The following is a 26,378-nucleotide window of genomic DNA, read 5'->3' on the forward strand; positions in this document are numbered from 1 at the left end:
AAGGAAGTTAGCACAAAATGTGTATTTGCTTGCCACAACTTATACGTAAAACTTTTCAAGGTTGTTGTGAAGATCGACCACCATATGAATGTAATTATAAAGTTTTAAATGAATAAATAACACGTATAAAAATAAATACGTGTGCCTACGTGTGCCTACTTCTTGCAGCCTAAAGGTGGAATGCAGTGGGCAACTTGTGAGTCATGTTAAGATCATGAAAGCCCTGAAGAAGCCAGTATTATCTGTCCTAAACGTTGGTGTCTCTGTGTCCTCATTAAAAACAAATTCACTCAGTATTAACTTTCCTGTTGGCTGGCACCTCACAAGGACTGTGCATGCGTTTGCTTATAAAGATCATTAAAGCAGCAATAAAATGTAATTTTGTCCAATACACTGTAACTTATATAATTAGTGTGGTTGTATTTTACCACCTCGCTCTTGTAGAGACATGTGGATCATGTCAAAGGTCATGTCTCACCTAAAAGGATCTGACACGAATGTTGGTGTCGAGTCGGTCGGACCCACTAAAGGCCTCTGCCCGGGGTCTGGACAGGGCCCCTGCCCACTGTCGATTATGGAGCTGGCCTGCTCTGACATATTTCTAAGTGTCCATGATGTCATGGACACTGGGCTCACTTACTTCCTGGACTACATGTTGTCTCAGTAAGACAGCCCTCCCCCTATCCACAAGGAGGAGCAGTGCACCAAAGCATTATGGGAATTGTAGTCCAGGAAAGAAGTGAGCCCAGTGTCCATGACATCATGGACACTTTGAAATACTAAAATATATATATATCTAAAAACCAAACATATACCCAAACATCATTATATAAGATCTGGTTGAAAAAGGGGTGAAGTGTCCCTTTAAGCAAGAAACAAGGACAAGGTTCAAATCCGGGGCAGAAGAGGAAAGTTAGATAGTGATACTGTTGGATATACTTGAATGTTTTTTCACTTCATCTCTATTCTTGTTGCATCCATCATGTACTGTACCTGTACTTTTATCTGTTTGTTTACCTGGGAGCCAAAACTCAGCCACTTGGGATGACATTTAACCCATTCTGACCTGAGATCAGATTCATACGAGGTTTCCACGGGACACACACTGGTCTGATTAACCCATTCTGACCTGAGATCAGATTCTAAAAATGTCAGTTGTTCTTCGAATTTTTCAAAAATAGCAGACCTACAAGCTCGTATCGCGCCACTCGGTGGCGCGATATGAGCTTGTAGATCTGCTATTTTTCAATAGCTAAAGCATAACATGATGCCAACACCAAAATGGGTGCCCGGTCAGAATGGGTTAAAGGTAGGCCTGTACCTTGAATTTTGAAATTGTCCAAGGACACTATGCGGGGACATCTAATGTTTAATTTATCACTCCATGTGACGGTGTCGCTTGCTGAAAAGAACAGAATTTTGGCAAGCGAAACCAGGCTGGGCCTGAAATAACACAGTGTGGTGTGGTGCCCCTAGGGCAGTGGTTTTCAAACCCTTTTCATATCGAGGCCCATTATTTATTCAGCATTTGAGCCTCAGCCACAGACCACCATTTGATGAGATTTATCATCAAAATGGTGAGCAATGGTAGCAATGGTTCTTCTACATGGTTCTTCTACATTCTCTAATTGTGTAGACTTCTTGTAAATTAAGAAATGCAGATGTTTAACAATAATGTAACTCTTGAGACATTACACTGAAACACTGAAACCAAATGCCCAAATGTGCATGGGGTGCTAGGTTGACCTCATTTTAAATGCCCCCACTGAGTTTTTACAATGTAAAGAATCACACCCATGTGAAGCGAGGGGCACCCTTATCATCATACATCATGTGTCATTCTGGCAAATCACAATTTGTGTCCTCACTTCGTAATTCAATGTTTGTGTTTACACAGACACTCAAAGCTGGCATTATTATTATTACATGCATATGACGTAATTGGCCTATGGCCTTTATAGGGTGTCATGTGACTGTCATGAACTTATAAGCAACTCTGAGTAGGCATATACAGCTTTGCTGGGTGTAATTTGGATTCAGAGTATACAGGAACTTAAATTATATGTCTTTCCTTTTTAATAAATACAAAAAATCACCTCCGTGTGAACTGAATGGTGCAACTCCGTGTGGAGGTCCCCGGAACTTCCACACCGACAGGAAGTTATGCGCCCAGGCCAGGGTGCCGGCCTGGTTCCGGCGAGCTGGCCCGCATCCGAAACGGTTGAGAAATGACAGTTACCGTGTGGTGGTCCCCTAGCCTGGCTAATAATCCATATCACACTGTCTGCCTTCTTAGCCAGGCTAGTGGCTTCTTAGCCAGGCTAGTGGCTGCACCACTCAAAAATCCTCTCTCTCACACAGATCAGTGATCACCCTCCCCTGGCCTGTGCCAAAATTGCCTACCCCAGTCCCCAGACTTGAAATGTGTACTGTCTGTTACTGTATGTATAGTGTATACTAACAGGTATCCCTGGCTCAAAGCATTGCACATCTCTCTCTCTCTCTCTCTCTCTCTCTCTCTCTGAGAAGCGTCACTCTTGCTCTTTCTCCCCTCCTCAAAGTGTGTAGCCTACATGGCATTTGGCAGACAAGGCCAGACACAGAGATCACCTCCCTCGGTGTCAGTGGCTCTGTGGCTGTCTTGACATTAAATTGTTTTATATTTAATCAACCCTTATTTATCCAACATTTCTTGCATGTAGGACTCAGGAGCGAGCGATCCTTGACGGGGATTTCAACTGCGCTCCTCAAGATGCGCAACAACTGCGCAGTTAAACATTCGTAAAGGTGTAGCAAGAAACGGCGACTGTGCCATGTTGCCAGATTTTGCGAAAGAAATAAGCAACAAGATCGTTAAAAACAACCCCAAAGAATCTTGAAAAAATAACTCGTAGATCTGCTATTTTCAAAAACATAATTGTAAAAAAAGGTTGACATTTTTATAACACAAATCTGGCACTAGGGTGTTGATGAGAGTCATAATGGCTAGGCACAAAATCCAGATGGGTGTCCACTGTACACGGATGAAAATACAGATTACGGTAATTTGGGGAGTCCTTGAAATGAAAATGGTTGAGCAAGCCCAAATAAGCAATACATTTTAAAAACAGCCCCCCCCCCCCAAATACAACCTACCAAAATTTATCAGCAATATTTGGTAACCGCCGACCGCCGGGATATATAGGTGTACTGTTGGCACTTGGCACCTCGATTTACAATTGGCAATTTTTTGGTCCAAAATGTTAAAAAAATAAAATTTATAGCTCATGACCCAAAAGAGAAATTAGACATTTGCCTGGAACACAAGCAACTGAAAATGACCATAACATATGACAGGATATGATATACAATGTATCTATATCCTGTTACTGTATGTATCTTATTCTTGATTCTTAACCTTGGCCTTGGGAATCAAGTTGGGATGCAAAGTCGCTTATAATAAGCAGTGATGGCAACACTGGGACTGTGCTGTCAGCCCAGCCTGGCTGCCAACTGAACAGAACAGGGCAGAACACAGAGCAGAACACACAATCCCAGCTCGAGCTCGCAGACAGACAGACAGACAGTATTTAAGACGTCTGGAGTCCCTTTTGAGATGATTTATTGACATTATAATGTCTCTTCTTCCGTAACGTCGGCGTGCCAATACAGTTTATCGGTAAACAAAAGTACTAAAAGCGTTTTTCTCTCAGTGTCTTCCAAGGGAGAAGGACGAAGAGAAGAAGACTGACTGTGGGCTTTAGAAGAGCTAACGTTGGGGTTAGCTATAGCTAATGTTAGTTAGCCAAGTAGCTTCAGCCAATGCAATGGTAAGTAACGTTAGCCTGTTAGCTATGTTGTGGCTGTTTCTTTGCCAGCTGTTTGTGGGTGCGCATAGAGACCCAACAGCTAGCATTATCAGCTAGTTCATAGTTTGTACGGATATGTAATTATTTCTCATTTTCTGTTGATTTGATCTGGGCCGACCCTGGCTGACTTTTTGTGGGCCCTTAAATTAAAAATTATGAGAGGTCATTCAAATTATGGTTAATTGATCTCCACTTTTATCTTTGATCTGAGAGAGCCCTCGTCTTGGGTTATTAATTACTTATTACATGGACATGAATTTAAATGAAGGGAGGCACCAGCTCAGCTGGAGTTTTTAAAAGGGAGTGTACCCGGCTTATTTCCCAATAGCAATGTTATCTTTACGCAATGGACTACTGTAGTGTACAGTGTGTGAGTATATGCGGTCTCATGTTTGCATTGCACTCCAATATGTTAAATCGAATTTGTAACCATTTCTATTTTCTGCTGATCAAGACAATAGTGAGGTGTAATGACTGAGAGGTTTTTCTTTAAGCACCTTGTAGGTTATAAATAGATCTACCAACTTTCCTTTTCCGAACTGATTACTCAGCCGTGATTGCTGCTTACTTATCTTATTGGCTCCCTCTTCAGCCAAATCTCTGACTTTCCACAAGTGTATATTATATAAGACATTATATAGGACATTATTAAATTATGGCTGGCTAGCAATATCACATATAAAACATCATTTTGGACAAATCTAAATGCAATATGTACAATGAATCCCAATAGAATAGAATAACGGTATAGTCTTGACTCTTAATGCTGACAAGGCCCTGGAATTCTATCTAGTTAACCCTTTTCAATGATGCCTTCAAATGGATGTTCAGTTTGCCAGTTGTGTTTCTGCAGGTTTGTTCCATACGTTAGGTTGGGGAGTCTTTTCACAATGCCATGAAGCCTGATTTAGGTATATTAATGTTGTGCTGCCATTGCTGGTGTCTTGCCCCGAAAATAGCAGATCTAACAAGCTCACAACATGTCAAGCTGCAAGCCTGTGTGAAGCACCATTGGCTTGTAGATCAGGTATTTTTGTGGCAGCGCAACACTGGTGTGCAAGTATAAATGAGCCATCAATGTATTGACCTTTTGTAGTTGGTTTTATCTGCCGCCTCAATCATAGATGTGGGAGATGTCTGGCTGGTGTGCCCAGCCTGGCGTGCATTTCAGTCGGTATAGCTTAGTCTTATCTCTGTTCTCTTGCTTTCTCTGCTTCTCATGTCTCATTTTAAACTGAGAACTTGTGTCACTCACTGCCGGCTTAGGCCTGCAACTATCGATAGTTTCCATAGAAATTTTTAATTATTCTATCAATTACTTATTTGACTAATCAAATAATCGAGAAGCATGTTTTTGTTTTTATTTTGCAATTCTTTCTTACATGTCAACAAATCGATCAATTCATTTTGAAAATAGCAGATCTACAGGCTCAGATCGACAAGCTCTACAGCAGCGTTGCAATGGATGCACGTGAGCTTGTAGATCTGCTATTTTCAAAATGTTAGATTTTTATAATTATTTTGTTTGCCTATAATTTATTGATTATTTTGTATAATCAATTATGGATTAGTTTGCTTAACTGTTGCAGCCCTACTTCTCTCAAGTTCATTTTAGACTGAGAACTTGTTGCTCTGGCTGTTGCCTTGATAGGCCTAATCCAAATTTTAAATCAAGTCACATATTGACAGATACTGAGCAAATTCTTCTTTAAGTATTTTTTATGGTTGTGGGTGTTTTGTCCATCAACAGAGCCAGTGGCATAAAATATGTGATTTAAGCTTTTTCCCCTCAATGAATGTTGTATTTTAATGTAGTTACCCTTTTACTCACACGTTTGTGTAACCAACTACCAGCTGTATCTGTAGATTTGCATTCTGCATTGTGTTGGATACATTCATGTTGACCATTGTTGCCCTGGACACAATGTCCCTTCAGTTCTCTCTCTCAGTGGATTATTTTATGATTTCTTAGATATTTGAACTTTTATGTTATATAAGCCAACAATACCAATTTACCTTTAGCTTCTGCTGGTTAGTATCTGCTTCGGTATTTAGTATTTGCTCAGTATTTGTCAATATGTGACTTGATTTAAAATTTGGATTATGCCTATCAAGGCAACAGCCAGAGCAACAAGTTCTCAGTCTAAAATGAACTTAGGAATGAAGTAGGGCTGCAACAGTTAAGCAAACTAATCCATAATAATTGATTATACAAAATAATCATTTCATTATAGGCAAAAATATATAAAGATCTTAACATTTTGAAAATAGCAGATCTACAAGCTCACATGTATCCGTTGCAAAGCTGTTGTAGAGCTTGTCGATCTGAGCCTGTAGATCTGCTATGTTCAAAATGAATTGATCGATTTGTTGACAAAATTGGTTGATATAGTCTGTTCATTTTCTTTTTCAATAAATTGAGGCTTTAAAATGGTTTGCATTCAAACAGATGGGATACCCACATGTAACACTCGGTACATATTATATTTCAGCCCTATTTGTGTGTGGTGGTGATTCATAGCTTTCCTGGTTCCATGCTTACTGGCTCTATAATTGGCCGCCCTGCTAACCAATTAGGCCGTATACACTATAGTATTCAACAAAATACCTTCTTCACAACCTTTTTGTTACCTTTCTGGACAAGTTGCAGTGCAAAGCCCACCCCCAAACTAAAACATGTAGCCTCCAGGGTGTTCTGTGTGCGTTACTGTATGTGTTCAGACAGGTAGTGTTCAAGAATGAGATATCGGAAAGAAGAGTGATTTGACGCGGTTCAGTTCAGCCAGGGTTGTTTGCTTTAGGCAAGACTGTAAGTGTTGAGAGGAGACATTCAATATGATTGCTGTCAGGGTCTGTACTCTGTAGGCTGAGGCATGTCTGTAGGCTGATGATGCAACGTCAACATGATTGCTGTGTCTCTGTAGCGGACTCCTTCTGTCATCGCTGTGTCACCCAGGGTAAACCCTAACCTTTTAGATTCACAAAAAAATAACTCAAAAATCAACCGGGGCAAGTGGGTGACGCCGTCCAAACGCAACCGTCGGCGTCAGTGGAGCGCCCTTCATTGAAGGGAACATTCCCTGCGTTGACGATGATGCGATTCTGATGGACAGATGCCCGTTGGCTGCAGTGGTGTCCTGGTGTAACCCTAACCTCATAGGAAAAACTCTAACCTCATAGGAAAAACGCATCCACCGGGGACCTGGGTGAAGCACGGGGGAAAAGAGTCTGGTGCATGTAGGCAGGCCCGACGACAGGTCTGTCCCAGATGATGTAAGGAACCTCTGTGTCTGTAGGCCTACAGTTCTGTCCCAGATGATGTAAGGAACCTCTGTCTGTGTCTGTGTAGGCCAACAGTTCTGTCCCAGATGATGTAAGGAACCTCTGTCTGTGTCTGTGTAGGCCAACAGTTCTGTCCCAGATGATGTAAGGAACCTCTGTCTATGTCTGTGTAGGCCAACAGGTCTGTCCCAGATGATGTAAGGAACCTCTCTGTGTCTGTGTAGGCCAACAGGTCTGTCCCAGATGATGTAAGGAACCTCTCTGTGTCTGTGTAGGCCAACAGGTCTGTCCCAGATGATGTAAGGAACCTCTGTCTGTGTCTGTGTAGGCCAACAGGTCTGTCCCAGATGATGTAAGGCACCTCTGTCTGTGTAGGCCAACAGGTCTGTCCCAGATGATGTAAGGAACCTCTCTGTGTCTGTAGGCCAACAGGTCTGTCCCAGATGATGTAAGGCACCTCAGCCTCTAAAGAACAAGATGAGTGAGGTCCAGGCCACGGTGGAGTTCGCCGTGGAGCTCCACAAGTTCTACAACGTGGACCTGTTCCAAAGAGGGTGAGTAGGAGCAGCCTTTAACCCATTTCAGAAAATGTATTCTCTGTATTTGGCCGCTGACCACCATCTCAAATTATTTTGTGCCAGGGACCCCCAAAAGCAAAGATTTGAGTTAAAAATGTTCACTTTAAAAACAAAAATGTATTCAGAGATTTGCACACATCTTCAAGATTCTTCAAAAAAATGAAATACAAATGATTATAGCCCTCGCAGATTTGGTCTGGCACATCTCAGTTGATTGTATTTCACTCCCTCTGACGTAATGAGGGACCAATCAGGGCCCAATATGCAAATATAGGGATGCTTTTTTTAATTTGCCTCTTGGAAATGCAGGTTCCACACAGATTCCAGACTAGTATCTACGCAAGTGTCAGTGATATTAGTCTGGCCATATAATTAAAAGTAGACGGACAGACAGACAGACAGACGGACAGACGGGCAGACAGGAAGGTAGACAGACAGTCAGAAGCACAACGCATTTATTGCCGTGCTGAAGTCGTTGATTGAAAATAGGGTTGCTTAATATACACCTGCGGAGCGAGTTATTCCTAGGGTGAGCAGCAGCAGTGCGATTAGATGGGGAGCCATTCTGTTGGTGTGGACCCATTGGACCTCTGGCTAGTTCTGTGGGATTGGAGAGACCTCATTTGAACCCCGGGAACAGGAAGAAGACCCTCCTTTGTCCCGACTGAGAGAAGAAAGGACTGACTAGCGTTGTTGCCCCATCACGGGCACTGCAAACAATGCCAGATTGGTGGTCAAGTTGATAAACAGGATATACTGCCGTTGTGTGTGTGTGCTAATTTATGCTACAGTCAGTGTGAACCCCATGACAACAATGTCTCAATTTAGGTTTACAAACCATGCAATATCAAACCTGTAGTTATGGGTTACGTTTGCCAGCATTTTCTCTGAAGTGGTCTGACAACTATACTGTAGATGGTACACCCAGTGTTTTGCTGGTGGTGTTGCATGAAAATAATATACAAACTGAGGGCTATGTGACCTACATACGCCTCAGTACGTTTGTATATCATTTACGGACACTGTTGAAGTCATGATTTAAAAACATGGCTATAATGGAAAAGGGGCATTTTAGGATAGATACCAGGGGAGCACTTGTTATGTATGTACTGTATATGTTACGTTCATGGGTTTTGTATGAACAGTACACATACACACACACACACACACACAGGCCATGGAGCAGTACAGTACAGCACAGCACCACTCACTTCAGACGGGTCTGATTTTAACATATTGTTCTATTTAATGTGAGAGGACCTCGATGGAAATAAGACTTTCTTTTGTAATCCTCGCATTGCTATTTTTTATAATTGCTTTTCTTAATCAATCAATCATGCCAATCAGTTAGTTATATTATACTTTGTATTATCCAAAATGTTAAAGCATCCATTTGGCCTATTGATGGTCTTACTGTACATCATACTGTACCCCACCTGGCAGAGATATCTCTAACATAGCTGGAAACATGTGAATATTTGTACATTTTAAGTAACCCATTTTGGGCGGAACCCCTTTTGGTGTTTCAAGCATTCTGTTCTACTTTAGCTATTGAAAAATAGCAGATCTACAAGCTCGTAGCGCGCCACCGAGTGGCGCGCTACGAGCTTGTAGGTCTGCTATTTTTGAAAAGTCGTGAAAATGTGGCGCAAATCTTTGAATATATATATTTCAGAGAGAACATTAACTAAACTATTGGCTCTGGGGGGTCCCTGCCTGGAACTACATCTTTTGAGATGGGGGGTCCGCGGCCCAATAGAGATAATTCTGAGGGTCCTTGACATGAAAAAGGTTGAGCACCACTGACATAGAAACATATTTTTTCAGAAAAATGTTAGGGTTTAGATGCCTTTTTTTAATCGACCTCAGTCCAAAATGGGTTAACTTGAGCAAGTATGGTACAAACTCACGTCTATGGTTGGGATCCTTTAGGAATGTAATGGTTCCCTTTAACGATTCCTACTAATGGACCTATCAAGTCTGTAACTCTGAGTGTGTACAATTGGAACCAAATGGAACATTTACGGGTCCATTTGTACTCTCAGAGTTATGGTGGTCCTTGAAATGATAAAGCTTTGAGAACCACACACTGGTACTGTAATTGCATAGCAGACGTAAAGTCTGACAATGTGACAAACCCGCCCCAGAAACGGTTCCAAATGTGATGGAGCCGATTCCAGTTCCTCTGATCCTGGTCTGGATCCTAACCCCAGTCACGTCTCTTGAATCAGTGTAAGTCAGTGACTTCACTCGTGTAACATCGCAGCATGCCAAGCATGGCATGCTGTTGTGTCAAATGATCTGTGCCACGGTCCACAGAGGCTCTGCGGCGTACAGTAGGGGATTCCTTCCTCTCCCTCCTTAACGCCGTCATGCTGATCATGTGTCTAAATTACCCCCTTTTACAAGGCTGTGAACGCAGTCTATTTTGGCCCCGTGTATGTCAGGCATGCTCCTCGCGGCGAGAGTCCATGAAGAGTCGCGTCAAGGAAGCGAACACAAACGCAGGACGTACTTGTTCGGGAGCTGGGTGCGAAACAATGTGTCCCAACGAGGTGTATTAGTCACCACGTTTGAAAGGAAAGGCACGGGAGGAAGTATGACTCGCGTCATTTTGAAACGGCACAGCATTACTCCTTCCTAGTAGCTACTGTACCGTCGTGAACCGTTCTTCCTAAATGCTGCGTAATGGTACAGCTCTGTGTGCTGCCGAGCTGAGATGACTTGTCGTCTCCTTGCGCTCTCTTAGCTCATCAGTGCTTTAAGAGCTCAGGTTTACTACATGAGTGAGTCTGAAAGAGAGTTTATCATTATTCATTCATGAGAGGTGGAGGTTCATTTTACACGAACATGAGCTTTTAGCGAACAAGACCAATTTGCACCCTGCACCGAGCTTTCACTGGGAGGATATTAACCCATTTAGGCCTGACCTCAAAATTAAAAAAAAGAATCTTCTAAATCCTGCAGTTTTCTGAAATAAATATTTTCACAATTTTTCAAAAATAGCAGACCTACAAGTTCGTAGCTATGAGCTTGTAGATCTGCTATTTTTCAATAGCTAAATTATAACATAATGTTTAAAACACAAAAAGGGGTTAAAGGGTGGCCTCGTCGGTTTTCAACCTGAATCCTATCGTGACTCGTGAGGAAGGATGTGATCCTCTTCAGGTCCTGAGGAAGGATGTGATCCTCTTCAGGTCCTGAGGAAGGATGTGATCCTCTTCAGGTCCTGAGGAAGGATGTGATCCTCTTCAGGTCCTGAGGAAGGATGTGATCCTCTTCAGGTCCTGCTGAAGGATGTGATCCTCTTCAGGTCCTGAGGAAGGATGTGATCCTCTTCAGGTCCTGAGGAAGGATGTGATCCTCTTCAGGTCCTGCTGAAGGATGTGATCCTCTTCAGGTCCTGCTGAAGGATGTGATCCTCTTCAGGTCCTGCTGAAGGATGTGATCCTCTTCAGGTCCTGAGGAAGGATGTGATCCTCTTCAGGTCCTGCTGAAGGATGTGATCCTCTTCAGGTCCTGAGGAAGGATGTGATCCTCTTCAGGTCCTGAGGAAGGATGTGATCCTCTTCAGGTCCTGAGGAAGGATGTGATCCTCTTCAGGTCCTGAGGAAGGATGTGATCCTCTTCAGGTCCTGAGGAAGGATGTGATCCTCTTCAGGTCCTGAGGAAGGATGTGATCCTCTTCAGGTCCTGCTGAAGGATGTGATCCTCTTCAGGTCCTGAGGAAGGATGTGATCCTCTTCAGGTCCTGCTGAAGGATGTGATCCTCTTCAGGTCCTGCTGAAGGATGTGATCCTCTTCAGGTCCTGCTGAAGGATGTGATCCTCTTCAGGTCCTGAGGAAGGATGTGATCCTCTTCAGGTCCTGCTGAAGGATGTGATCCTCTTCAGGTCCTGCTGAAGGATGTGATCCTCTTCAGGTCCTGAGGAAGGATGTGATCCTCTTCAGGTCCTGAGGAAGGATGTGATCCTCTTCAGGTCCTGAGGAAGGATGTGATCCTCTTCAGGTCCTGCTGAAGGATGTGATCCTCTTCAGGTCCTGCTTACAATGCAATTGGAAGTTGGATTTTAACAAGTTCTAAGGCTTCAACATGGAGGCTGTAAGGGGGCGACCTGTGAGCTGAGTGTGGTTAGGGCACGTACCACCTGGGTTCTAATGCCTGACTGCCATGTCCCTGGGTCGATTCCATTGACTATAGGCTGCGATTGGGGAATGGGTAGAGAGAGGCTGTCTGACGAATCACAAGGGTCCCTCTTCAGTTTTCACCAGAGCCTGCAGGGCGGTCCGGTCCGCCCAGTCTTCCCAGAGCAACCCCTAGCTAACCCCTAATTAACACCTAAGTGCTGCCGGTGGCTGTATTAATAACTCTCACTTGCTGCTATAATGGTTAGGAGGTACAATGCAGAGGACACATTTCACATAAAATGTCCAATGACACAAAATGCCCTAAAGGTGTGGGGACTGGAGCAACTAAATTATGTATTAGATTAATACAATTATATCCTTTGAAGTATTACTAACGTTAAGGATTTTGTGCGTTTTTTTCCCATAGATTCTACCAGATTCGTGCCAGCATGAAAGTCCCGCCCCGGGTCCCTCATAAGGTGGAAGCCAGCCTGCTCCACCCAGCAGGTGAGTTCAGCTGAGGACACCTGCTTTCCACCGGAACGATCTCCCTTATCTGGTGTGTTCTGTACATCCATCTGTGTCATTTCCTAGGCATTACTGTGCACTGGATTATAATGGATTGTTTTTGTAACTGTTGGCCCACATCATAATCACGCAGTTAATGAATGGTTAGTGTAGCTGAAATACAGTTATGACCTACATACCCAGCTCCGAATTGCTGTGTGTGTGTGTGTGTGTGTGTGTGTGTGTGTGTGTGTGTGTGTGTGTGTGTGTGTGTGTGTTCGTGTGCAGCATGAACGTTTATCAGAATGGTGTTTATTTAGGCTCCTTTGAAACTACAGCATTCATCATGACACAAACAATTATTAGGCCTAATGATAATAGATATTAAATTGTGAAAATGCAGTTGGCCTACGCAGTTGGATATTCGGGGGAAATAAATATGATGTTGACTTACATGAACCATACATGACTCAACAGGAAGTGTGTGAGAGTGAGAGAGACTGTGTGTGTGTGTGTGTGTGTGTGTGTGTGTGTGTGTTTCCAGTGGCTTCACTAACCCAGTCGTGTTGTGGTGTCAATGTACCAAAACGCTTCCGAGCTTATTTCCACAAACTGTCCATAGAGATCAGCTGGAGCGCTAGACCCACTGGAACTGTTGGACAAGCTACATTGATTGCACCTCCAGTCCCTGGCTGTGTTTTAGCACAGGGACTGAACAAAAAGCCCTCGGCAGGTTTGGTGTGGCCCGCTCAGTTATGATTGGATTTCGTGTACATTTTACCCATCCTTTTTTAATGAACTATTTTCATTTTGGGCAAGTGCACATGACCTTTGGGCGAGTAGAACATGACCTGTACTTGCCTGACGGCCAAGTTCCTCTGAGACCTTAGTTTCAAGTTCAACTCCTTTTCTCAGAGTCAGACATTAGGCCAAATGTTTGGCCTGTAGTGTGGTGGATTTGTGTGGTGCTGCTGGCAGGGAGCTGGTAGGGCCCGCTGGCTTATCTCACAAATGCCTCCTTGTTCTCTGTGTTTCGTTGAAGGCCTGGTACATATGGCTCATACCCTTTGGTGCTGCCCCGGCCCCTCAAAGAACCCCATTCTTTACCCCCCCCCCCCCACCAAGGCTGGTCACAATGGGATAAAACATAAATGTTTTTACATAAATACTGCATATTTTTGTTTCTGTGATCCTTATGTGCACTGAAATAATTGGACCAGACCTCCTTGGCTATGCAGTGTCTGACTTTTTGAAAGCATTTTTAAATGCAAAGATTGGCAATTTTTGTGCTACTTTTGTGCAATATTGTAAAAAATATGCAGAATACTGTAACAAGGTTTCTGCCCGAGGGCGACTACTGGCTCTCTTCATCTCTGTACAGTTTGCCCTCATTTGTCTGCAATAGCTCTTGACCCATTAGGACCCGAGGCCCGTACAAATGCCTTCTAAATCCTAACCGTTTTCTGGAAATACTTGCTACAGTATATGTTTCTATATATCTGTCGGGTGCAAAACTCATATTTCCAAAACTGTAACTTTTCCGGGATTCAAATTCAAAATGGCATAAGTAGCAGATCTACAAGCTCAAAACACGTTGCTTCATGCCACGCATCAAGCTTGTGGATCTGCTACTTTCTATGCTGTTGTGTGACGCTGTAGTTATGATTAATGAATCATTAATCATAGATTAATGAATGTAGCGATAAACGCGGTTTCCGGACGGCAGCATCGACGCATCGCTAAAATCTAAAATGACATTTTTGTAAGATCTTGAGAGTTTGAGAGCTACTGATTTTAGAAGGCATTTGCACTGCAGTGATGTAAATAGGTTTTCAATGTAATGAGTCCCGGGATGCAGGGATGGTCTTTTAGATGAGTACCACTTCAGCGACATTAAGAGTCATTGTCATTTTTTACAAATTGCAGCATTTAACTCATTTCATTTTATATGCTTTGTGGTTCTATTCTAGAAATTATTTTGTGTATTTTTACATCCCGTGGATGCAGAGGTCGTTTTATTGCGTCCCTTAACTATAAACTGCGTTTTGGGATGCAAAATGCACCCTATTTTAATCTCTGCATTTGTAGAATGGGCCTTTCCATTTTAATAATGCCATGTGATGATGCTAGACGTTGGCCTAGAAGTCCTTCAGTCCCAGGAGCCAGGAATAAATCTATCAGCCATGTGTAAAAAGCAGCACCTGATGCACACACTGCTGTCTGGCCTCAGCCTGGACAGAATAGTCCTTGTCCGGTAATCCGTCTTTCTCATGTCTTGTGGTTTCTCTCTAGACCAGACATTTGGGATGGGCATTTTTTGGAGAGTGTTCTTTTTCGGTAAACATTTAACCTTTTATGACTGTGGCCGGTTTACCGTGGTTAACAGACAGTCACATGTATTGTAACATGCATGAGGTCTATATCCCCTTTTGAAAGGTTTTCTATTGTAAAATATTGCATGAGTAACAATTATAGATTATATTTAAGTGATTTATCTCATTAATATTCGGTTAACATTTATAAATTTTAATGAAACATTCTGGTTAAACGCTTAACCTACCAGACATATAGGGCTGTGAGCTTGTAGATATTTGCAAATAGCTGTTGTGTATATAGGGTTAAAGTGGTTAAACATTGTTTAAACCTCTATGAACTCATTTTGATGGCCCCTCAAGGCCCACTGGGGGTCCCCGGTCCTGATTTATCAATTATCTTCTTGGCAATTATTCTATAGATTATTCAAGAACCACTTTTTTAAAAATCAATAAATCGATTAACCAGCATCTTTGTCGTACAGGTGTATCGTGGAAAAAGTAATGTCAGATCTAACGGTTCACTGTATGATTATTTATGTATGTCTTCCCTTTTTCTTTAGGTTCAGATCTGGCCTTCCCAGCTTCTGTCCAAGACGACGTCATCTGCAGCAAAACCTTCCAGATCCTGTACAAGAATGAGGAGATCGTTATCAACGACGTCCTCATCTTCAAAGTGATGATGCTGTTGGATGAGAAGAAGGTAAGATTGTAGTCCTCGTCTTCAAAGTGATGATGCTGTTGGATGAGAAGAAGGTAAGATTGTAGTCCTCGTCTTCAAAGTGATGATGCTGTTGGATGAGAAGAAGGTAAGATTGTAGTCCTCGTCTTCAAAGTGATGATGCTGTTGGATGAGAAGAAGGTAAGATTGTAGTCCTCGTCTTCAAAGTGATGATGCTGTTGGATGAGAAGAAGGTAAGATTGTAGTCCTCGTCTTCAAAGTGATGATGCTGTTGGATGAGAAGAAGGTAAGATTGTAGTCCTCGTCTTCAAAGTGATGATGCTGTTGGATGAGAAGAAGGTAAGATTGTAGTCCTCGTCTTCAAAGTGATGATGCTGTTGGATGAGAAGAAGGTAAGATTGTAGTCCTCGTCTTCAAAGTGATGATGCTGTTGGATGAGAAGAAGGTAAGATTGTAGTCCTCGTCTTCAAAGTGATGATGCTGTTGGATGAGAAGAAGGTAAGATTGTAGTCCTCATCTTCAAAGTGATGGCGTTGTTGTTCACCCCAGAATAGGCATGCCACACTCACTGCCTCCCTGCTTGGCACTCAGCATCAAGGGTTGGATTGGGGGTCAGTCCCTGCGACATATTGCGTCATGTCCAGGGGATGTACTTTACTTTACATCAAGCTGCCTCACGCTACAGAAACAGGAGATAGGCTCCTGCACTATGAGCCTCGAGCCTCTTGGCTCAGCAATGCTTACATGCTGGGGTCCAAATGGTTAACCCTGGCGTCTCTGTATTAGTATAACCTCACCATGCGTCGCGTCCCAGCACGTTGTGAGCTTTGTGACCCGCTATTTCTTTTGCTATTTGTTGTAAGACTAATTACAGTGCTTAAGTGGTTAATTGAATGTGTCCCTTGTTGAATACATTGTTGTTGTTATCTCTCTCGCTCAGGTGGAGGACTCTCTCAATGAAATGGATTTCCAGCTCTTCTTAGATTTGTATTTCACAGATGGCGACTACTCGTAAGTGTTCCGCCGTCTGCCTGCGCATGCAGTTGTAACCACTAACCAACCAATCAGTAAGCAGGCTCACAGCTCCTTGTGGAGTCACGGAGCGATTGCATCCTACTGTATAATCCGCGTTCATTGAACCGCATGTTTTGTTGACCACATATGTCAGAGTTTTATTTATTGATTTCAGTTCCGCATTTAACACAATTGTGTCCATCAAACTATTTGACCAACTCTTGGCTCTGGGTATCAATTACTCTCTTTGTGTCTGGATTCTAGACTTTCTATCAAACCGGAAGCAATGGTAAAGATGGGCAACATGCTTTCTCAAACCATGACTCTCAACACCGGGGCCCCCCAGAGTTGTGTTCTCTCAGCCGGGGCCGGGGCCCCCCAGGGTTGTGTTCTCTCAGCCGGGGCCGGGGCCCCCCAGGGATGTGTTCTCTCAGCCCTCCTCTTTGCCCTTTACACCAACAACTTTATTTTCTCATTCTCAATTTGTTTCTTTTTTTAAAGTATGCAGATGACACGACAGTCGCCGGTTACATTAAAAACGGTGAGGTGGCAGCGGCAACTTTCAGAAAAGCGATATTGTTCCCCCGTCCCTGGTTATTAGCGACCAGCCGGTTGACGGGGTTGACGGCTTTAAATTCCTTGGCACCACTATTTGCCGCTCCCTGAAATGGGAAGTTAACACCAGTAACATCCTGAGCAAAGCCCACCAGGGCTTCACTTTCCGCGTCTGTTGAATAAGTTTGGTGTGACTGGGGAGGCGAGGACACTCTCCACAGTCGCTCTATAAAAGTGAACCATAGTGGAGTGTCCTCGTCTTCTCAGTCAGTGTGGTACGGAAACACCACCGTCTTAGAGAGGAAACAGCTGGAAAGGGTGGTACGCACTGCGTCAAAAATCATCGGCCACGACCTTCCAACTGTCTCCTCCATCTACACCACACGCACCAAGCGTAGGATGCAGAAGGTGATTGCCGACCCCTCCCACCCTGCCAGCTCTCTCTTTGCACTCCCTGCCCTCAGGTAAGAGACTTCGGTCTCTAAAGTGCAATACCTCACGCTTCAAAAATGGCACTTCTCCCGAGGCTCCTCGCCTCCTGAACGCCGACCCTCTTTTCACTTGCACTTTACAGCGTGAAGCTGGTTTGTAAAAACGATGTTTGCGATTAATTCTTATTTATTCAACATGAATTGTAACGTTTTTCATTCTTATTTATTGGTCCCTCTCATATGATGTTTGTACTTTTGTATCTTTTTCTACTGTATGAATATGTGATGTTTGTCTGTATGTCTGGAATCTGTTGAGTAAAGTATTGAATCTTGTTTTTTTCCCCCGCAGGTCGGATGACTCGAGCTCCCTCCAGAGCATCAGCAGCCGCACTCTTCGTTTGCACTTTAGCCTCCAGCGAGGCATCCACCAGCACGTCAACGTCATGTTCGACTACTTCCACCTGTCTGTCATCTCCATGGCCATCCACGCCTCCCTGGTGGCCCTGCACCAGCCCCTCATCAGGTCTGTCTGTCTGTCTGTCTGTCTGTCTGTCTGTCTGTCTGTCTGTCTGTCTGTCTGGTGGCCCTGCACCAGCCCCTCATCAGGTCTGTCTGTCTGTCTGTCTGTCTGGTGGCTCTTCACCAGCCCCTCATCATGTCTGTCTGTCTGTCTGTATGCCTCCCTAATGTACCTACTGTACCTCCCTCTGTTATGTATTTTCTTGAAAGAAATCTTGAACCATTTGAAAATAGGTGGGCCGCTTACCGCTTACGGAGACATTTGGGAAGCATTAACTTGGGCTGTATTTTGTTGGAATACAAAAAATGGCAATACATAGTTTTAGTCCTTGTTGTTTCAGCTTGAATTCAATGCAGAATCAGGGCCATGCTTAGTATTAGAGGTGATATTCCTTGCTAACCTTAGGATGCTGTTATACATCCACATATGATAACAGCATCCTAAGGTTAGCAAGGAATATCACCTCTAATACTAAGCATGTGTTGTATAGAGAATATAGGTTGCTACCTTCAGGAAGGAGATATGGTGTACCAGCATACAACAAGGTCAGACTAAAGAGGTCCTTTGTCTACCAGTCGACCTTGAGGCTCAATCAGGAGATGTAGTAGCCACAGGATAGTCTAAGCGGTGGATATTGCTCATGTCTTTATGTATGTAAATTGTTTTGTATATGTTCTGCATACCTGGCTGCTTGTGTCGCAAGACAAATTTCAGTGTGAACTGACAATAAAGTAATATATCATATCATATCAGAATCACCATAACACCAAAATATAGAGTAAGTGTACCAAAAAGTAGTACACCAGAATACACGTGTTACATCATTACAAGTCACCTAAGACAAGACATTTCCTTCTTTATTTTAGCGGTCAAAATTAAATATCCTATTCAATGTCCTGGTTCTAGTCGAGTCGAGTAAATGCCAGTATAGAGCTCATGTATTCTCAGTCGCCATGACAGATTTTTTCCAGGCCAGATTAAATACGGGACTGGTCTGATTCTGTGGGTGGAAAAAAACATGTACTAAACCCTTTTTTTTTTACCTAAGCCTCAAGACAGATGCAGTCAGAATCCAGTAGTACACCCACATTTGTTTTGCTAAAGGGGGCTCCTTTCACACTGTTTCACAAAATTGCACAATAGGACTTGACCATACAACATTTCTCAGTCGTGAGATTTTCTGTTGCTTAACGAGGAGAGCTCTACAGTGAGCACTGTCATGACACATTGCAGTTGTCGGACTCGTAACAACAAGTCAACAGTAATCAGAGTCGGAATAAAAAAGCCCCAAGCAAGGGGAGGCGTTTGTGAGCGTCCTAAAGGTCATCACAAAGTACTGGTTCTCCTCTCTGGCCTTGTGTCTCCAATTAATAAGCATGTGTGTGCAGTGCAGTGCTGACCACTAACATGAAGCCATACCCCTGCACGCAAATATACTTGCACCAAAGATAGGTGTGGCGGTACTCCGTGTACCAGTGGTTCACAAGACGTTTTCTTGTTGAAGGTCCCCCAAATGTATATGTATTTGACTTTGAACCCCCATCTCAAGTGATTTTGTGAGAGGGACCTCCAGAAGAGAAGATTTGTGTAAAAAGTAAATAATTATAGTAATTGTGAAAGAATAGTGACAAAAAGCTTCTATTCCCTTTTTTTTCTTCAAACATGTTCATTCTAATGTAATGTGTTTGATTAGTGTAATGTGTTTGATTTGTGCAGTTTCCCTCGGCTGGTGAAGAGCACATGGCTGAACCGTAATGCTCCTGCACAGAGCAAGGACTCTCTCATTCCTCCGCTGGAGAACGTGGTGTTTGGCAGCAGCTATGTCAAGCAGACGTCCGCAGACGTAAGTACACTTCCTCCCACATATATAGGAACCATATGCTCAGTGGTTCTCATATCAGAAAGGTTTCATATCAAGGACCTAGGCATGTAAAGATTCACTCAACTCACGATACGATTCGTATCACGATATGAGGTTCACGATACGATTTGAAAAAATACTGTTATTTTATTTTATATAATTTATCTTCCCCCCTGAGATTTTTTATTTAACTACATTGCAAAAGAAGTAGCATTACTTTTGACAGTGCAGAAACATAATTGCCTTCCTTGATGAGCATCAACGACCATCATCACCTGTACTGGGCACAGTCACACACCGCTCCCCTCTACAGTGCTACTGAAAGTGACTATCATTTCTCTATTCAAGAATATTCAAGCACTTGAATATGACGGAATATCCTAAAGCTCACATTTCATCATCACACACTAGCCCCCCTCGATTTCTTTATTTCAATGAATCGATTCATATCGTCGGGATTAAAATCGATATACGATATGTCGTTACATGCCTACAAGGACCCCAAATTAATGTATTTTTGGCCACGGATCCCCATCTGAAAATATGTTGTGCCAGGGAGATTTAGTTTTTCAAACGGCAGTCTAACAACATTAGCCCGTTGTGAACTTGTAGATCGCCTGTAAGTTAGTTAAATTATTATGCTATAGCATTGAAGTATTGTGGAATAGTTCAGAGAAGATATAATACACTGGGCACTTCAGGAGAGACAAATCAAATAAACTGGAGCACTCTAAACTGGTCTGCGCGTTTTTTTTTATTGTTTTGCAGGGTTGAATAGTTGTCTGGCTCAGGATACTACAAATAATAGCCCCTAACTGACCCTGTGCACGTTTTTATTACGAAGCCTAAAAGCCAAACAGAAATGTAATTTCAATTCATATTCCAATTTTCAATGCCAAAAACACAATTAACTCCTTAACCCATTTTGGGCAGGAACCCCCTTTGGTGTTGGCATTATGTTATGCTTATCTACGAGCTTGTAGGTCTGCTATTTTTGAAAAATCGAAGAACGACTGACATAGAAACATAGCTTTTTCAGAAAACTGTCAGGATGTAGAAGACATTCTTAGAATCTGATCTCAGGTCAGAATGGGTTAATGGCAATTATTTGTGTGATATCGTCAACTTAAATGTGTAATTGTGACGGCCCTCTAGAGACGAATAAACCCCTCTTGATTCTCTGGCTCTAGTGGTTGATCTGGATAGAGATCCCACTGTCAGGGGAACGGTTTGTTTGGAGTGTGTGGGTGCATATAGTTGACAACAGCTCGATGAGAGAGGGGGTAGCAATGGCATGCAGCACTGGGAAGAGGTGGTGCGCTCTGAGCACGTCTTTACCACGGAAAAGGAAGAGCAAATCGATTTACTAGCCAGGGTATATCGTAGCGGTTTGAAAAAATAATCTAAAACAAAATGTAGGAAACAGAAAATAAAAAATAAAGGGACCCATAAAAATGTGTCTCCAAGACTTTTGGGTTTTCAACCCTTTTCATATCAAGGACCATTATTTATTCTGCATTTGAGCCACGGAACCACAGCCTCACAAACCCACAAAACGAAAGAGTATTTAGTTATCGTTGGATAAGATTGTGTTCACAATTCCATGCTGTATTGACACACTAGGGTTCATGTGTTCACTCATACTCAGTCGGAATAGAGACGCTATAGGGTTCATGTGTTCACTCATACTCAGTCAGAATAGAGATGCTGGGGTTCATGTGTTAACTCGTGAAGCCGTCTCTGCTTGCCGTTGAACTTGGCCGTTGCTCCCTCCCACGCATTCCCCACATTGATCCATTCCAGAGCTGACCTCTCAGGAACGGATCGATGGAGCCGTAATGTTGTTTGCAGCAACGGTGTTGGTTGTTGTGTTGGGCTGTTGAAGAAGCCCAGGTGATGACTGATGACTAATTGGGGCAGTGGTGGAAAGAAGTACTCTGATGTTTTACTTGGGTAAAAGTAGCAATAATGAAATGATACAGAAATGATCTGTTAATGTTAGAAACACGAAATAATAATCCAGATCTGCAAAGAACGTAATGCATGTAATACAGATTCAAATAATTGTAGTGGAGTAAAAAAGAAAAAAGGCACAATATTAGCCTGTGAGATGTAGTGTAGTAGAATACTGTATCGAGAAATGTGAAAGTGTAAAGTTTAAAAGTGCTTTTTAATCTGCTCTGAGGAAGGTTGAGTGCCGAAACGTGTGCGCCGCTTTTTCCACTTTGGTGGTTTTATGATTTAAAAGTAAAAGAACCTCCAGAATTGTACAGTAAGTACAGTACTTGAGTAAACCTACTTGGTTACTTTACACCACTGTATGACTAATTGGTCACAGAAGTTAACCCCGGGGGGGGGAAGGGTTCCAACTAGAGCTGTCCACCAAGGCCTGATTTATACTCGTCTGCGCACCGAACAGAGCCGATCTTCAAGCTCACAACGTGTCGCAACCGCAACACATTGTGAGCTTGTAGATCGGCTATGTACACGCAACAAACTATATAAATGGCCTCGCTGAGATGGAGAGGCTGAAAAGTCCCGGAGCCAGCGAGGTGGAACGCTGGAAGTACTAATGGGCACCGAAAAAAAACATCCATCGCATCGACCGCTTTCTGTTTCATAACACACACAGATAAATATAGGTGCCTGCCACCAACTGGAACTGAAACTGGTTCTCCAGAGTGATGCCATACAGTACAATGCATTTATTTGGTTTCCGGTAAGAATCTTTCAGACCATATGGTTCTTTACTTTGAACCCTATGCACTCCTTCATCGACCAGTGTCTCTCCCCAGGGGACACCAAATCTCTTAATTGAACATAGTTCATCTTCGAAGCTTCAGGCGTGTTGTTGTGAGCTTGTAGATCAGCTATTCTATTGGTGAACATTCACCTACAATTCAGACGCTAGGTTTTGAAGTGGTTGAAGGTGCCTAAAATAACTTTAACCCATTCTGACCGGGCACCCATTTTGGTGTTAGCATCATGTTATGCTTTACCTATTGAAAAATAGCAGATCTACAAGCTCGTATCGCGCCACCGAGTGGCGCGATACGAGCTTGTAGGTCTGCTATTTTTGAAAAATTCGAAGAACGACTGACATTTTTAGAATCTGATCTCAGGTCAGAATGGGTTCATCAGACCAGTGTGTGTCCCAGTGGAAACCTCGTATGAATCTGATCTCAGGTCAGAATGGGTTAACAAGAGGTTCTCTAACTACAGTGGTTCTCAAACTCTTTTGGCTCTGGGCACCGTTATGCATATTATGTAGTGTGTGTGTGTGTGTGTGTATATATATATATATATATATTATTATATATATAGTATATTAATCTGACAATGCGATCTACAAGCTCACAACGGCACTTGTTTTGACCATAAATAAATAACCTGAAGAACCGTTAACTGTAAACAAAATACCGGTAGTTCTTTGCTAGGCGATTGTTCTTTGTGGAGCCATGATTATAGCCTTTTTTTAAGAACCATTATTTCTCTGTGCCCACCACCGCGTAGCATGCTGCACAGAAGCACAGCTGCAGAGTGATGTTGTGCCAGAGATCTAGCACCAAATTGCAGTGAATAAATAGCAGGGGTTAATTAGCTGTGAGTTAAAGAGCTTATATTGGTTCTCACTGTACCACCGTAGTGAGAGAGAGAGAGAGAGAGAGAGAGAGAGCCTGGCACACTGTCAGACTGTGCACTGGCCGCAGTTCTGTTCCTTTCCTCCTCGTGTTTTCATTGCCTGGTTGAATGTTGCGTACATGTTGTTGCCTGAGTAGTTTAATCTGACCTAAATAGAACGATAGCCATGTGATGTGCATTTCATAAACCTGGTCCAGTATTTTTTCATGTTTTCATGGATAAAGATCATGACGGTTATATTTTGTCATAATATTGTCAGCAAAAATCTGCCCTATAATATTATCTACCCTAAAAAACACATCTCCAACAGAGAGCATTACATACTGGCCTCTGAAACACTTATAAATAGCAAGGCTTATGAATTTAGAATTTAGGATAGAATTTGCTATCCTAAAATAAAATAACTATTAAAGGAGTGGATGTAAAATTCTTGAAGGATCGTTTAACGGTTAAACGATCCTTCAAGAACCTCGTATGAATCTGATCTCAGGTCAGAATGGGTTAAACTTTAACCCATTCTGACCTGAGATCAGATTCATACGAGGTTTCCACTGGACACACACTGGTCTGATTAGCCCATTCTGACCTGAGATCAGATTCTGAAAATGTCAGTCGCTCTTCGATTTTTCAAAAATAGCAGACCTACAAGCTCGTAGCGCGCCACTCGGTGGCGCGCTACGAGCTTGTAGATCTGCTATTTTTCAATAGCTAAAGCATAACATGATGCCAACACCAAAATGAGTTCCCGTTCAGAATGGGTTAAATACACTTGCATCTCCCCAAGAGTGGTTTAAATATTAAACAGCCGCTTCCCGGTTAAAGAAAACTAAATTCTTTCCCTTTTCTTCCGGTGTCTCTCAGGGAAGGGCCTTCCTGGTGTCCGACCACTGCCTTCAGTCTGCACCACAGCCTGTGTGCCAGTCTGCTGCTAACCTTCTGGTCTCTCTCTCAGGGAAGGACCTTCCTGGTGTCCGACCACTGCCTGCAGCATGCCTTCAGCCTGCACCACAGCCTGTGTGCCAGTCTTCTGCTAACCTTCTGGTCTCTCTCTCAGGGAAGGACCTTCCTGGTGTCCGACCACTGCCTGCAGCATGCCTTCAGCCTGCACCACAGCCTGTGTGCCAGTCTGCTGCTCGCCTACCAGGGTCTCTTTGGCTACTTCACCTCAGTCACCAGGGACCTTCCCTCCTCCCATCGAATGGAACTAGGTATATAACTCATTATCACATTTAGGCCTGACCTAAAAAAAAACCTTCTTCTAAATCCTCCAGTTTTCTGAAATAAAAAACGATAAAAAAAAAAAAAAAAGAATGTAAGAAAAGAAAATGGGATTTTCACTCTAGTCCGTGACCCATAATAATTGGGTCCAGACCCAGTGTTTGGGAACCAGTGTCATAGAGATTTTCAATTTGAGGGGTAGTGTTTTATGGGGTCCCGGTGGCGTATTCCATGTATCCAATCGAATCTAATGGCTAATCTTTGTGTTTAGCCGTAGCTGTAATGCAAGGATGTTCAACTAGATTAGGCTGGGGGCCACAACCATGTGGGGGGGCGCACATCGTGCTTTTATTAGGCTGGGGGCCACAACCGTGTGGGGGGCTGCACAGCTTGCTTTTATATAATACATTTGTGCACAGTAATGAGCAGGGTAATATGTCTATATATATGCTACCTTAGAATAGACCTACTGTATTTGATTGTGCATAAACATAATTGCCTTGACATTAACGAGTGTCAATGAGCACCATGTGGGCACACACACACACACACACACACACACACACACACACACACACACACACACACACACGTGCCTGCCTGCCCTCTTCAGTGCTCTAGTCTAAAGTGACTAGAATCTGTCTCATTTCTTTCCAAAAGCCCTGGAATATGATGGAATATGAAATATATTTAAACTGAATTTGAGACTCCCATGAATATTTGGAAATTCACATTTTCATTGTCATCCCTAGTTGAGGATGCAGCGCATTGTGAGCTTATAGATCAGCTATCTTCACTCCACGAGTCCATGGTGGAGCATATGGCACATCACCATGTTCATATTTGTGCAGTGACTGACGGCACAGTTTGAGATGAACGTTTTATTCAGTTTGGAGATGGATAATTGACATCGTTACGTCGTTAACGTTGTTGTGCACACTTTTTTAATTGGTTTTCTTACACTGAGCATTATGTAGGATCTGTTTATAGAAGGTTATCTTGTACTGTACTCATAATGGTTTGTCTGTTAATTCTGACCATATTTTGATAACTAGTGTTGAATTATCCAGTGTTTTGTGATTATTATTATTTTCTTTTGTGTGTGTGGAAATTTGTGTTCCAATCACTGTCACTGTTCCTGATCCCTACCCATGAACACCCCAACGACCCTCATAAGGTCATGTCACTGTTCCTGATCCCTACCCATGAACACCCCGACCCTCATAAGGTCATGTCACTGTTCCTGATCCCTACCCATGAACACCCCAACGACCCTCATAAGGTCATGTCACTGTTCCTGATCCCTACCCATGAACACCCCGACCCTCATAAGGTCATGTCACTGTTCCTGATCCCTACCCATGAACACCCCGACCCTCATAAGGTCATGTCACTGTTCCTGATCCCTACCCATGAACACCCCGACCCTCATAAGGTCATGTCACTGTTCCTGATCCCTACCCATGAACACCCCGACCCTCATAAGGTCATGTCACTGTTCCTGATCCCTACCCATGAACACCCCGACCCTCATAAGGTCATGTCACTGTTCCTGATCCCTACCCATGAACACCCCGACCCTCATAAGGTCATGTCACTGTTCCTGATCCCTACCCATGAACACAATCATTCCTCTCGTTCAGTCTACTCATTAATCAGCAGAGGTCCTCTCTAATCTCCATAATCCATTCAAATAAAATGTCTAGTGGCTCCATTTGCATTAAATGGATGAATCATTTAACCAGTGACCTAAACACACCTCGCCCCTTCTTTAACTTCCCCAACATTCCACAAAACCTA

At 43.0% G+C, this 26,378-nt stretch overlaps 1 protein-coding gene across 4 annotated transcripts in view; it reads left to right on the forward strand.

The window, feature by feature from the left end:
• The first annotated feature begins 3,524 nt into the window (after positions 1-3,524).
• fam135a (family with sequence similarity 135 member A) overlaps positions 3,525-26,378 on the forward strand; it is a 38,289-nt gene continuing 15,435 nt past the window's right edge. For 3 of the 4 annotated variants that reach the window (XM_080781429.1, XM_080781431.1, XM_080781430.1), the window contains exons 1-8: positions 3,525-3,809; positions 7,555-7,684; positions 12,264-12,343; positions 15,219-15,358; positions 16,278-16,348; positions 17,687-17,860; positions 19,574-19,700; positions 24,415-24,568. In XM_080781429.1, the coding sequence (XP_080637555.1) occupies positions 7,608-7,684; positions 12,264-12,343; positions 15,219-15,358; positions 16,278-16,348; positions 17,687-17,860; positions 19,574-19,700; positions 24,415-24,568 (823 nt within the window). In that variant the 5' untranslated portion in view covers positions 3,525-3,809; positions 7,555-7,607. Of the gene's footprint in view, positions 3,810-7,554; positions 7,685-12,263; positions 12,344-15,218; positions 15,359-15,813; positions 15,836-16,277; positions 16,349-17,686; positions 17,861-19,573; positions 19,701-24,414; positions 24,569-26,378 lie in introns of those variants that run through there. The other variant, XM_080781432.1, reaches the window with a different exon arrangement.

The sequence above is a fragment of the Protomyctophum bolini genome (assembly GCF_963924005.1).
Source record: "Protomyctophum bolini genome assembly, chromosome: 14".
In the NCBI taxonomy this organism is placed as follows: domain Eukaryota; kingdom Metazoa; phylum Chordata; class Actinopteri; order Myctophiformes; family Myctophidae; genus Protomyctophum; species Protomyctophum bolini.